At 43.3% G+C, this 12,415-nt stretch overlaps 1 protein-coding gene across 1 annotated transcript; it reads right to left on the bottom strand.

The window, feature by feature from the left end:
• Positions 1-9,771: 9,771 nt before the first annotated feature.
• On the bottom strand, positions 9,772-10,990 carry LOC125510123 (chlorophyll a-b binding protein, chloroplastic). Its single transcript, XM_048675214.1, has 2 exons — positions 10,741-10,990; positions 9,772-10,642 (listed from the first exon to the last, which is right to left on the bottom strand). Exons 1-2 carry the CDS (start codon positions 10,878-10,880, stop codon positions 9,991-9,993), a joined length of 792 nt encoding a protein of 263 aa, XP_048531171.1. The 5' UTR covers positions 10,881-10,990; the 3' UTR covers positions 9,772-9,990.
• Between the last annotated feature and the right edge of the window lie 1,425 nt (positions 10,991-12,415).

Below are 12,415 nucleotides of genomic sequence, written 5' to 3'. Positions count from 1 at the left end.
AGAAGATTGTTAGTTGGTCTTAGGAAGAAGTGGGATAAAAAGGTGGTGATCAAGATAGATTACTAACTCATTGCACAAGAACCCAATTAATAACAAAAGAAGCAAACAAAATGATATGTATCATTAATAGATACTGCATGGAACAATTGAGGTCCAACGTGTATGCACAAATAACTAGCCTGCGAACTTACTCACAACCCTCTACAAGCCGAAATTATTGAGATGAAAAACCGAGATAGGATGAGAGAGAGAGAGAGAGAGATGCAATGAAGAAGAAGCAAGCTTGGGAAGGCAAATGTTAAAAAAAACTCGTCGTTTAATGCACAAAAAATCCTAGAAGTAGAATGCATCACACCATGCATGATGCTAGGTTCCATCCATATGATTGTTTGTGGCTAGCTGCTAGATAGTACAAGTTGTTTTGATTCACATTTTGAGTTGTGTCTGGGTTAGAAAGTAGCCCGAGTTTGAGTCTAAACCCAGGTTGGGGGTTGTGTCGTGTTGGGCACAATTGCATGTTGACTTGGACGTGAAGTCCTCATGTAAGAATATCATGTACTTCCTCTGTAAACAAATATAAGAGTGTTTAGATCGCTACTTTAGTGATCTAAATGCTCTTACATTTCTTTATGGAGGGAGTATATTTTAAGAAACGATCAACAAAAGATGCACGTTGTGCGTCAAAACATCCGTGTGTTCTCAACAAGGCCCTCCCATTGACTTTAGCCCGCACAACAGAGTTGAACATGGATAACATGGTGTGATCATTATTCTTGAGCTCTTTGACCTTGAGCTCAACTGCGGTGATCACATCGTCATCAAGGCCAAGTAGGTTAAAAGCGCCTCCTGGGTAGACCTTGTAGAGGGCCCTTGCCGATAGTGTTGCCACCAATGTTGCAACCCTCGATGAAGCCTATGAGCAACAAATTCGAGACCCACTTCAAGCAAGACATATTTTTGTTACCTAGATATTTTAAGCAAGACACGTAGGTAATCCATTTATCCCTCTAGATGTTGAAATCACCCCCCCTTTAAACCCACAAAAAATTCCCCCTCCCCCCTTTGGAATCTCCAGATCGTGAACAATTCCTTACCAACTTGAAGATGCCTTCTAGGGAACACCGCTTCCAACAAATGAGGGGGAGGAAATTTAGCTTTTAACAATAGCTCCATACATAGTTAAAAAATCTCCATGCATGTTGTCTAATCATGCATAATTAAACATTCTGGGATCCTAAAACCATTTTTTCTCTATGACCTTTAGTTTAGCGGTCTTGTCCCATGGCCTACCAATGAGCTTTACAACACTCTTTTTCAACCCCCACCCGAAATTACGAATCAAATGAATCAAATTCTCAAAGAGCCGCACTAACATATGTGGTCAGATTTGTCATGTCATTAGGCATAATACATACATTGATACATAGCTACAAAATTGACTTCAACAACAAAAGAAGTGTGCCTAACTAGTTCTCGCGACCATTCACTTGTGAGATAAAAATTTGACATTCACCCAAAACACAAAGTATGCATGTGATGCAAGCTGATTGTTTAACCCAAGCACATGAAAGGCATATTTGTCCATGAAAGAATGATAAATGAGTGATTCAACAATTTAAGGACAACATCCTCCAAAGTATTTTGTAGTATAGGATTTATATTTAGCGCATTGATTACTATATCTTTTATTTACTTACACCTCATATAGACAACATGCATTCTCGAAACCTCTGTAAGCTATATAGTTACGGGAAGTAAAATAGGTTCAAGCACACAAGTATATTTCCAATTCATCTGAGTGGAACAAATTAATGTGTGATGATATGCAATTTCACACCTTTTTTACTTTTCTCTATCTAGAAACCATTTTGTTTAACATATGATTTTTAAGTGTGTGTGTGTGTCTCATAAATGGAAATAACTAATACACTACTAGGAAAAGGGCTACTAATGGCGCACCAGTTTTGCCTACTAATGGCGCACTACTGGTGCGCCATTAGTATCACGCCACTAGTATTTCTTACTAATGGCGCATCACCGGTGCGCCATTAGTATCTGGTATACTAATGGCGCACCACGCAGTGCGCCATTAGTATAGAACACCATGCGCCATTAGTATCTGGCATACTAATGGCGCACTGTTGGGTGATGCGCCATTAGTATGAATATTAGGTTTTTTTTACTTTTCAGAATTTTGCACAGGTTACAAAATATATTATTGGACAGAATATAGACAGCACCCCACAGCAAGAGCAGATTCATCGAATACAATAGAAGATTAGTCTTCGAATACAATTCATCATATTAGTCTCCAAATTCAAAAGACTGGACAAAGATAGAACATTACAAGTCTCGAGACCGCGAATAGCGAGTTTGTCAGAAGTAATACTAATCCTAACAAGTCCTACTAATCATCATCATACAACTTCTACTCGTTATTAATAACAAGTCATACGATCAGCATCTTGATAGTCATCGAACCAACCCTACTTAATTGTTCTTAGCACATGATCATCAGTATTAGGCAGGACCTAAATACCCTATTTAAGGTAAAATAGCATAAAACAATATAGACCCTGACTCTCCATTATGGAGAATGGAGAACATCCTGTCTCCAATTCTTGCGCTTCGCTTCCTTTTGCTTCCAAGAACCTCCTTACAACTGTCCATACATTTTTCCATCCTTTGATTTTCATGTCTCCACTTCTTTTAGAAATCTCGTATGCACAGTTGAGATTCGTAGGATGACCTGGCTGTATGTTCAAAACATTAAGACTACCTTTCTTATACATCAAATGAGGCACACAATTCTCTGGGATTATCTGTTCAAAAACATAGTAATAAATTCATAGTTAGCAATGATGTACTAGTTTTAGAAGTATGCAAAAGATGCACGGATGTTGTAATAGTAAAAGTCTTACCAGGGTATCTCCATGGTAGTTACCGTAGTTGAACACATGCACTAGTGGCACATATTTACCATAATGTTGAGGAGTTTGATTGTGGATATTGTAATTCTCAATGCTAGTACAAAATCCGACCAGATGATTTTTCTCCTTGTAAGTTGTTAATTCGGAGTCATCGGTGTAGTGGGTTTTATCTACCATCTCCCGCACATTCTTTGAACAACAAAAATAAGCTGTCAATGGAAATAAGCTGTCAACTATGTTGAAATAAACAATATAAATTAGCTAATAACTATGTTTGAGAAACTCACATAACGGTAGAACTGGAGGCGTATCAACAAGGACCCAAATGTCCATATTGTCTTGGTCGATGTCAGGATTACCTAGATCCATGGTGATAAGCATACCCTCATCAAAACCATACATCTTGCAAAATGCTTCTCAATTTTTGCAACCAAAATGGGTTACGCTCTCAGAATTATATAGATTTACTTCAAAGTCCACATCGTGATGAGTCCTTAGGTGAATTTTCTTTGTTTCAGAAATTTATGGTCTTCAAAATCCATCCTCTCCAAGACATAGCGTCTTGCATGGCATGGGATAAGCTATACTCGAATTGTAAAAGATGAAAATTACACGTTGAAATAGTTGAAGTCATGCTTAATTATGAAAATAACACTTGTCATCGTTGTGTACCGTTTCAACTTCGAAGGTCTCCTCGAGCTTAATGCTGAAGCGCCGATCATCGTCCAGGTGAGGCATGTCGCACATACCTCGATCGTCGTGGCACCAGTAGCACTCCCCCGGGAGACTTTCGTTGTCCGATGATGATGACGACATATCCTATGTTCACAATTCAAAACTACATCATTTAGGGTTTGTCGACACCGAGGCATCCTAAAAGCTAAGCTTTTATCATTTAGGGTTTGTCGATGCCGAGGCACCCTAAAAGCCTAAGCTTTCATCATTTAGGTTCTTATCGACACCGAGGCACCCTAAAAGCCAAGGTTTTATAATTTAGGGTTTGTCGACGTCGAGGCACCCTAAAAGCCTAAGCTTTCATCATTTAGGTTTTGTCGACGCCGAGGCACCCTAAAAGCCTAAGCGTACATCATTTAGGTTCTCATCGACACCGAGGCACCCTATAGAAGCCAAGTTAAGTTTTCATCATTTAGGGTTTATCGATGCCGAGGCACCCTAGGTTGGGCCTAATCACTTGGCACTAATCACTTGGCTCTATTGCCACCTATGTTGGGTTTATCATCTAGGGTTTATCGATGCTGAGAAGAATTCTAAGTTGGGTCTAATCACTTGGCTCTATTGCCACCTATGGTTTAATGCAGCAAGAATGGCGGGGCAGTTGATCCTACTTAACTAAGTACTAAGATACCCCGGCCCATGCATTAGTCGCAAGTACCCCATATGTCCTATTTTTAACAAAGTCATGCTAAAGTTCACGGAAAATTTCGGCATGACCTTTGCTGAAAATAGGACATATGGAGTACCCGAATTTGCTGGAACGGAAGTTAATCGACATTTCGGCAAACTCAAGGGCCTCTCGGGGTACCTGCAAATTCATCACGACACAATGGTCGGAGACAAAACCCAGCAAACTAGCAAGATGATCATCATCTTTGCAAGTCATTACTTGTCAAATACAGAAGAAGGAACAATTTATTTGTGACATAGTTGGCCCATACAGAAGAAGCAACACCCTGCACTAGTCTAAAAACAAATGAAGTTTCACCCATATAAGAACAACTTTACAAAATCAGAGAAGTTGCTATGTTTTTTCTACTGCTAGGAAAAACATCACTCATTGGAAATGAAAATCTCAGTACCAGCATTTTGAACTTTGAAATGAAATACAACAGTAGTATTAGTAGTATATGGAGTAGTATCTTGTCTAGTAGTAGTATTAGTTGTATATGGAGTAGCAAGTTTTGCCTCAGAGACCGCAAAAACTATGTTTTTTCTCAATTCAGATAGCTAAGTGGAAAACCACGTCAAGTTCTGTTTTAATACTCTATTTCTCAATGCATGCAATTGGTTTCATAGCTTTGTGTTACTGTACAGATCTATTTAACCCTAGGCACTTTGCATATACAAGCTATATAGTCTGAAATCAAATGCATACAGCTGAGACAAGCATCGACCATAGCACTCCACAGCCATGAACTTGTACAGAGGGGGAGAGAGGCGAGACAAGTGGTCCCCTTGTTGACAGGGGAACCAAATCCAAACAAGTCAGCAGCAGCTTCTCTGTATCCAAGTTGAACCAAGTCCTTCCTTCACACAACACAACAGCACAACACAGCTATAGATGAGAACGTGTCAGAGATCGGAGGAGATGAAGAAGAAAATCAGCAAGAGACAACCGGAAAAGGGATTCATACCCTGTTCTCCTGCTGGACGGCGGGGAGGTCGCGGGCCTCCTCTCCTGCTGGACGTGGGGCCTCCTCTCTTGGTGGACGTGGGGCGGCTCCGAGGTTTCTAGGGTTTCGAGGGGGGGAGGCGGGGCTCGGGGGGAAGGCGGCACTCGAGGGGGAGGAAGGGGAGAGGGAGGCGGCGGGGGCGCGTGGGCAGCTGCGGCGCAGTGGGTCGAGGCAGCGGCGGCGGCGCGATGGAGGGAGGGACGAGGGAGGGAGCGGCGCGGTGGAGGGAGAGGGACGAATCGAAGTAGTCTGGCGAGAGGGAGGGGGGAAGGAGCGGCGCGGTGGTGTATGGATGGGGGAAGATTACTAATGGCGCACCCCCAGGCGGTGCACCATTAGAATGTTTTTTTTCATAGCAATGGCGCACCAGCGCGACAGTGCGCCATAAGTATTCTTTTTTAGATAGCAATGGCGCACGAGCCACCCGTGCGCCATAAGTAAGAATTTTTTTATTGTTTTTTAAAAAATGAAAATAAATATGATGTGAAACAGTAATATTTTTTTATAAAAACAGTAATAATTGTTGTTTAACAACAATTGTAGTCTACACTTTATTATTATTATTTTTTTTAAAATGAATATGAATATGAAATAGTAATTTATTTATAAAAACAGTAATAATTTTTTAAAAAATATCATCAAATTTGTTATTTGAAAATATCATCGGCGACGGCGGTGGAGCGGGGGAGGATGCGGGGGGTGCTCGTCGGCGGCGGTGGAACTACATATGTACGTGGCGACCTAGAAGCACCGCATATACCCTCTCCCAGCTATGAGGGTCAACCTGGAACATGATCCCTTGGATCTGTTGGTGAAGGCCTTCGAGATGAGCGGGCGGTTATGCCTCGCCGTAAAAGTGCCCGACTTCCCTCCGACTCTTCAGTTATGGGTTATGTCTCTGCCACCGCAGGACCAGTGGGCCGACAAGGACGACAAAAAGTTGTGCTGGGATTTGCACTACAGCTTCACCGCATACTACACCAACAATAATGTACCGACTAGCGTTTGGTTTGACAATGGCGAGAAGACATTGTGCGTCAGGCAAGGGGATGTCTTGTTCAAGCATGGCACGAGAGGACGCTCACCGGAGCCGTCTCAATATTCTTATTGTCCAGAATGCGACCAGCGACTCGAGCTGCCGCCAACACCGTCGAACTACATATGGAACATTTTGGGGGGCTATCGCCCCAGCTTGCAAAGTATATATATATATATATATATATATAGGTAAAACTGTGTCTACCATAGCTTCTCACAGAACTAGTTAAGTTTCCCTAAACTTCTAACGGTTCAAAAGTTATCAAAAAATATGAAATAAATATGGGAGTATCTCTCTAATGTAATAAGATGATCCAACGGAGGGATTGTCAAAATATGCATCTATGTGTCCTCGACAAAAATAATAAGCATTTCAGCTCAGTGCGACATAAATATATACTGAACTATTTGTTTTTTTGTCCAGGACACATACAGCTGTATTTTTTTAATCCCTCCGTTGGATCATGTTATATTATAGGTGTGTTGGTTCAGTATTTTTTTCAGAATTTTTGAGAACTTTTGCACCGTTGAAACCCTTAACTAATTCTGTGGCAAACACTTATAGAAAATCCTACTATATATATATATATATATATATATATATATATATATATATATATATATATATATACTAATGGCGCACCGTGGCAGAGTGCGCCATTACTAGTTTAAACTAGTAATGGCGCACTTTGCAACGGTGCGCCATTAGTAGTTTTGCAAAAACCAGAATAAAAAAATACAGTTGTGACGCACTCCATGGCTGGTGCGCCATTACTAGTTAGAACTACTAATGGTGCACTTTGCCAGGATGCGCCATTAGTATGTTTGTAAAAATAAATAAAAATTGTTACTTGTGGCGCACCTTGTGCCCGGTGCGCCATTAGTGTCTTCCACACTAATAGCGCATCGCCACATGGTGTGCCATTAGTATATAGTAGTGGCGCACCACTTCTCTGGTGCGCCATTAGTGTCAATTTCATCTATAGCCCTTTTCCTAGTAGTGATATCACTTCATTTGCAATATAAGCTTTAAATTACTGCAAGTGAATTTTCTCCGATTGACATTAAAGTTACATATTAAAGTTTAATATATCATAATCTTTATCTACAATATTACATGGCTAGTTTTGCAAACTATAACAGGAAATTTTAGTTGTAAAATTCATATATTGAGTGAATGTATTTAAAGAAAAGTAAAATTATTTAACTTAAATTAATCATAGTTGTAGACATGTCAACATATGCGGTTGGAATCAACTGTCTGAAGAAAAAATAACCAATTCCAGTAAAGTAACCAAACAAGAACAACAATCTTCGAACGAACATGGAAGACTCATGGATAGAATTTTTCATATCTATAATGGCATAAGATACGACGATGGTGGCAACATGGCACATCATGACCATGCCAAAATGTGTGCGGTTGGAATAGTGACCAGAATTCTTCTCAAAGAGAGATCCAGATGTGAGTATGTGACAGAGACATAGCCCTCACCGGTGACATACCTTTTGACATCTGATCTAAAGGGAAAAAAGCAAGAAGAGACAACAATCAAGAAACCAAATAAACAACAATATCAGGAAACTGGACAATAGTTCTTGCACACACGTAAGCAAAAGATATATGTTTGTTCGACGCAGGCCCTCTGAATCTTGAGTTGGTTAAGTACGATAGTCTGCTATTCCATTGTGCAAGAACATGATTTATCACAAAATAACCAAACACACATTGGCATGTATTTTCATTAGTGTGTGAATGCATGAAAAAATGAGGTCCAACACCGTCTTGCAAACATCCCTCATAGCACTCAACAAAGCCAATATTTTTGAAATGCGAGAGTGGGTGCAAGAAGAGAACCAATGAAGAGGCAACAAACATATAGTACGCAAGTACGCGGATGTTAAAAATAATCTTGTCGTTGCATGCACAGAAGATCTAAGAATTTGGAGTGCTTCACGTCACCACAATCACATCTTCCATCAATAGCATTGTTCGTGGCTAGTTCCTAGATAGTAGAATTGTGTCTGATTTAAAGTTTGTGTTAAGTTATGATCTCAAATCTGTTATTGTGTTGGAGACAACAATAACTCATGGTAGAAGTTCTGCGAGATGTTTACAACTTCATCTTGGTACCAAACTCATTTTCTTGTCCTTCAAGGACTCTTTTGTATTGCCCTAAGTGTGGTACAAAAACGAAATTCGGAGGTCACTATTTTTTTTTTTGAGAAACAAACACTGTGTTTTTTAGGGCTTCATTGTTGTTTGTTAACGGGAGTACGGGAATATGTGAGCATATGGCCAAAAAACAAACCAAGGCCCAATTGCAAATGATCCAAAACTTGCCATGGCCCAAGTGTCTAAATCGTTAGTTGCTGGAAACCAAGAACTTGTAAGGCTGAATGCGTGAATCTGCGGATACACCTGTAGTTCACCGGCTACACCCTATCCGCTGCCGCACACTACGGCGGCACTAGTATGGATCGCGGCAACTGAAGAACGATGCTATGACATCCTCCCTGGCTCATGGCTCCTATCTTGCCGGTTGGTGCTCACCTAATCGATTTGTATTGTCATATGACTGGCGACCGAACAATGAAAAAGCGGAAAGACCGGAAATAATTTGTTCATGCATTTTCGATGATAGAATTTCTAGAAGTTGCCCCAAACAGGCCGGGGGTCGGCTTACCTCTATATATAGACAAGTAGTCGCACTTAAAAACTACGCGTCATCTCATGCTTGCCATCTTCTCAATCATAGTGAGATTGCACATTCATCTTTCATTTAATCTCCTTCTATCTAACAATTTGAGTCGTAGCGTAAGTCTGAAAGCAGTCCAATTGTCCAAGTTTGAGCCTAAACATGTGTTAGGGGTAGCGTCGTGTTGGGCACGGTTACGTGTTGAGTTGGACATGAAGTCGTCTTGTAAGAGTTCAAGAAAGGGATTTTTTTTTTGCCACTTAGATTTTTGCCAGTTTTCCTTATGCCACTCTAGATTTGACATTTCACTTTTGCTGCTCCTAGTTTTTGAAAATTACCACAATTATTATTTATTGTGATAATGGTCAAAAACTAAAAGTGGCAAAAGCGAAATGTCAAAACCTAGAGTGGCATAAGGGAAATTGGCAACATCTAGAGCGGCAAAAACAAAATTCTCCTTCAAAGAAAAGATGCAAGTTGTGCATCGCAAAATCTGTGTGTTCACGTTCATGCTTGCATGAGTTTCGAAGTTACGATCTGAAAACGATTTCAAACGGCAGAAACTAGGTTTCTGAACCAAGAATAGCCACAAAGACAAAGTTGTCTAGTTGGCCCGTTGGATCTCCGTATGCCGTTGCGAATGTCCCGTTTCATGAGCTTGAAGTACCATATACGCCATGCCAGTTGATGATCTTGAGTAATGACACACGATTCTTCCATCCATTCCCTCGTGCACACCTTGTGCTTAATTAATTTACATTGCGCGCAGCTAGCGAGAGGACCTCTCGCTCGCTCGATCATGGTACAAATAAACACACAAAGTACGTGCAGCTACACGTTGATCCACGACGTACAAGTACACATGCATATCTCGTCCGATGGACGGACGGACGGACGGACGGCTAAACACATTTAGCTTCCGGGGGCGAAGTTGGTGGCGAAGGCCCAGGCGTTGTTGTTGACCGGGTCGGCGACGTGGTCGAAGAGGTTCTCAACTGGCCCCTTCCCGGTGACGATGGCCTGCACGAAGAAACCGAACATGGAGAACATGGCGAGGCGGCCGTTCTTGAGCTCCTTCACCTTGAGCTCGGCGGCGGTGTCGGGGTCGTCGGCGAGGCCAAGTGGGTCGAAGGCGCCGCCCGGGTAGATGATGTCGAGGCCCTCGCCGAGGGGCCCGCCACCAACACGGTAGCCCTCGATGAAGCCCATGAGCACCACCTGCACCGCCCAGATGGCGAGGATGCTCTGCGCGTGCACCAGGTTGGGGTTGCCCAGGTAGTCGAGGCCGCCCTCGGAGAAGATCTGGGCGCCGGCCTTGAACCACACGGCCTCGCCGAACTTGATGCCGTTCTTGGACAGGATCTCCGGGAACACGCACCCGAGGGCGCCGAGCATCGCCCACCGCGAGTGGATCACCTCCAGCTCCCTGTTCTTGGCGAACGTCTCGGGGTCAGCAGACAATCCGGCGGTGTCCCATCCGTAGTCGCCGGGGAACTCGCCGGTCAGGTACGACGGGGTCTGCTCGGAGAACGGGCCCAGGTACTTGGGACGGTCAGGGCCGTACCTACACATCCATTCATTCATCAGCAAGGTGCATTAGTCCAATGGTGTATCTTCATCAGGGGGAGCGAACCATGCATGGGAAATATTAGTAGTACGTACCAGATGCTCTGGGGCGCGCTCTTGACGGTCCGGCGCATGGTGATGCGGCCGCCAAAGTCGCCGACGCTGCGGACGAGGTCATCGCGCCGCGGGGCGGTGCCGAGGAAGCTGGTCGTCTGGTGCAGCGCCGACGCGGCCATTTCGCTGGTGGCTGGGGCTGCCTGCGAGCTCAGTGAGATGAACTGGTGGATGGTGTGTGTTTGGGTGGAGATGTCCGGTGCGCGACGTGGATCTTTATACGGCGACTGAGGCGCGCAGGGCACAACTGGTGGATGCGGGGCGCGACACGTCCGCGCGACCCCATTGGCCGCCCCGATGCCTCTGGATATGGGTCGGCATCCAGCGTCCCCAGAGTGTCCAGTCGCCGGCTGCCACCTGGAGGCAAACCGGATTTGCTCACCCACACTCTTCGGTACATGCAGCATGAAAGTCTTTCGTTCATCAGTCAGTGAAAAGGAAATAATATTTGTTACAAGAATGAAATCACATAGGAGGTGTTTGGCTACAAAAATGGTAACGGCACGTAATGAGTTTTTTTCAAGTTTATTTGGTTCACGTCTGGTGAAGGAATTGATTACCGTCGCTCTCTTGCTTCGGCCATGATCTTAGCATCGCCGGCCATTTCGAAGGGTATAGGGGAGGCACCGGCGTCGGACTCAAAGAGGATCATGGAGGCGGCGGCGGACGAGCCGGAGGGGTTTGTGTGGGGAGGAGGGGGCTCTCGAGTGAGGAGGGGATCGTGGGCTTTGTACCGTAACCTTTATCGATGGGTTGTAAGCAGTATCGATGAATAACTGGGCTGGACCCATTTACAGGGGGACGTGTTTACCGAGATGAGTTTCCAAACGCAGCTAGTGTTTTCCCTTTAAGGTGTAAACAGGTGGGGGGCAAAAATCTCTGAAACAAACACCTTCATAATGGTTAGCACTAGAAACAATGGTACACATAGAGACGACGTCTTATGGAATCAGCTCACGGGCTTGTGTGGCATTTTTTTGGTTGGGGGCAAATCATGGGAGGGGCCCACAGTTAAATTTGGTGGTGGTAATTCGTTAGTGGGAGGTCTCCACAAGTTAATTGCATAGGTAGCCTGTAAGTGTAGACAACACCTTAGTGAAGACACCTTAGTGAAGACAAGTTATCACATATAAAGGTGCAACAATGCTTTCGAAGGTGGAAGAATTAATAAATCCTTACAAAGGACAGTGCGAGTATCCTATTCGTGATGTTTTCTTACTTGTTTATGTCTACAGGATCCTACAAATGCGTTCGAATGCTCATATGACAGAAGATTTTGTAGCTTGGAATTATACATGACCAGGCTCTTTCTCTGTACGGTTTGCTTACCGTAAGAAGTTTGAGCATCAAGATGGAACACGTCTAATGAGAGCTGATTGTCAAGGTAGAGAACAAGTTAATTTTGTTTGGAAGGATATGTGGATGCTGAAAATACCATGAAAGATTAAGCATTTCACATGGAAGGTTTTGCACGGCACACTCCCATGCTTGGGGGTACTAGCAAATTGGCACATTCCCCGCTCACCTCAATGCCCGGTGTGTTCGATCGGAGATGAAGACATCCAACATTATTTGTTTAAATGCTGACGAGCAATGAAGTTTGGGATCTGTTGGGCTTGTTGCAAGTCATTCAAATGGATGTAATAGATCGGGGTCT

The sequence above is a fragment of the Triticum urartu genome, chromosome 5, assembly GCF_003073215.2.
Source record: "Triticum urartu cultivar G1812 chromosome 5, Tu2.1, whole genome shotgun sequence".
Taxonomy (NCBI): domain Eukaryota; kingdom Viridiplantae; phylum Streptophyta; class Magnoliopsida; order Poales; family Poaceae; genus Triticum; species Triticum urartu.
This window is presented reverse-complemented; position numbering and strand designations above follow the sequence as displayed.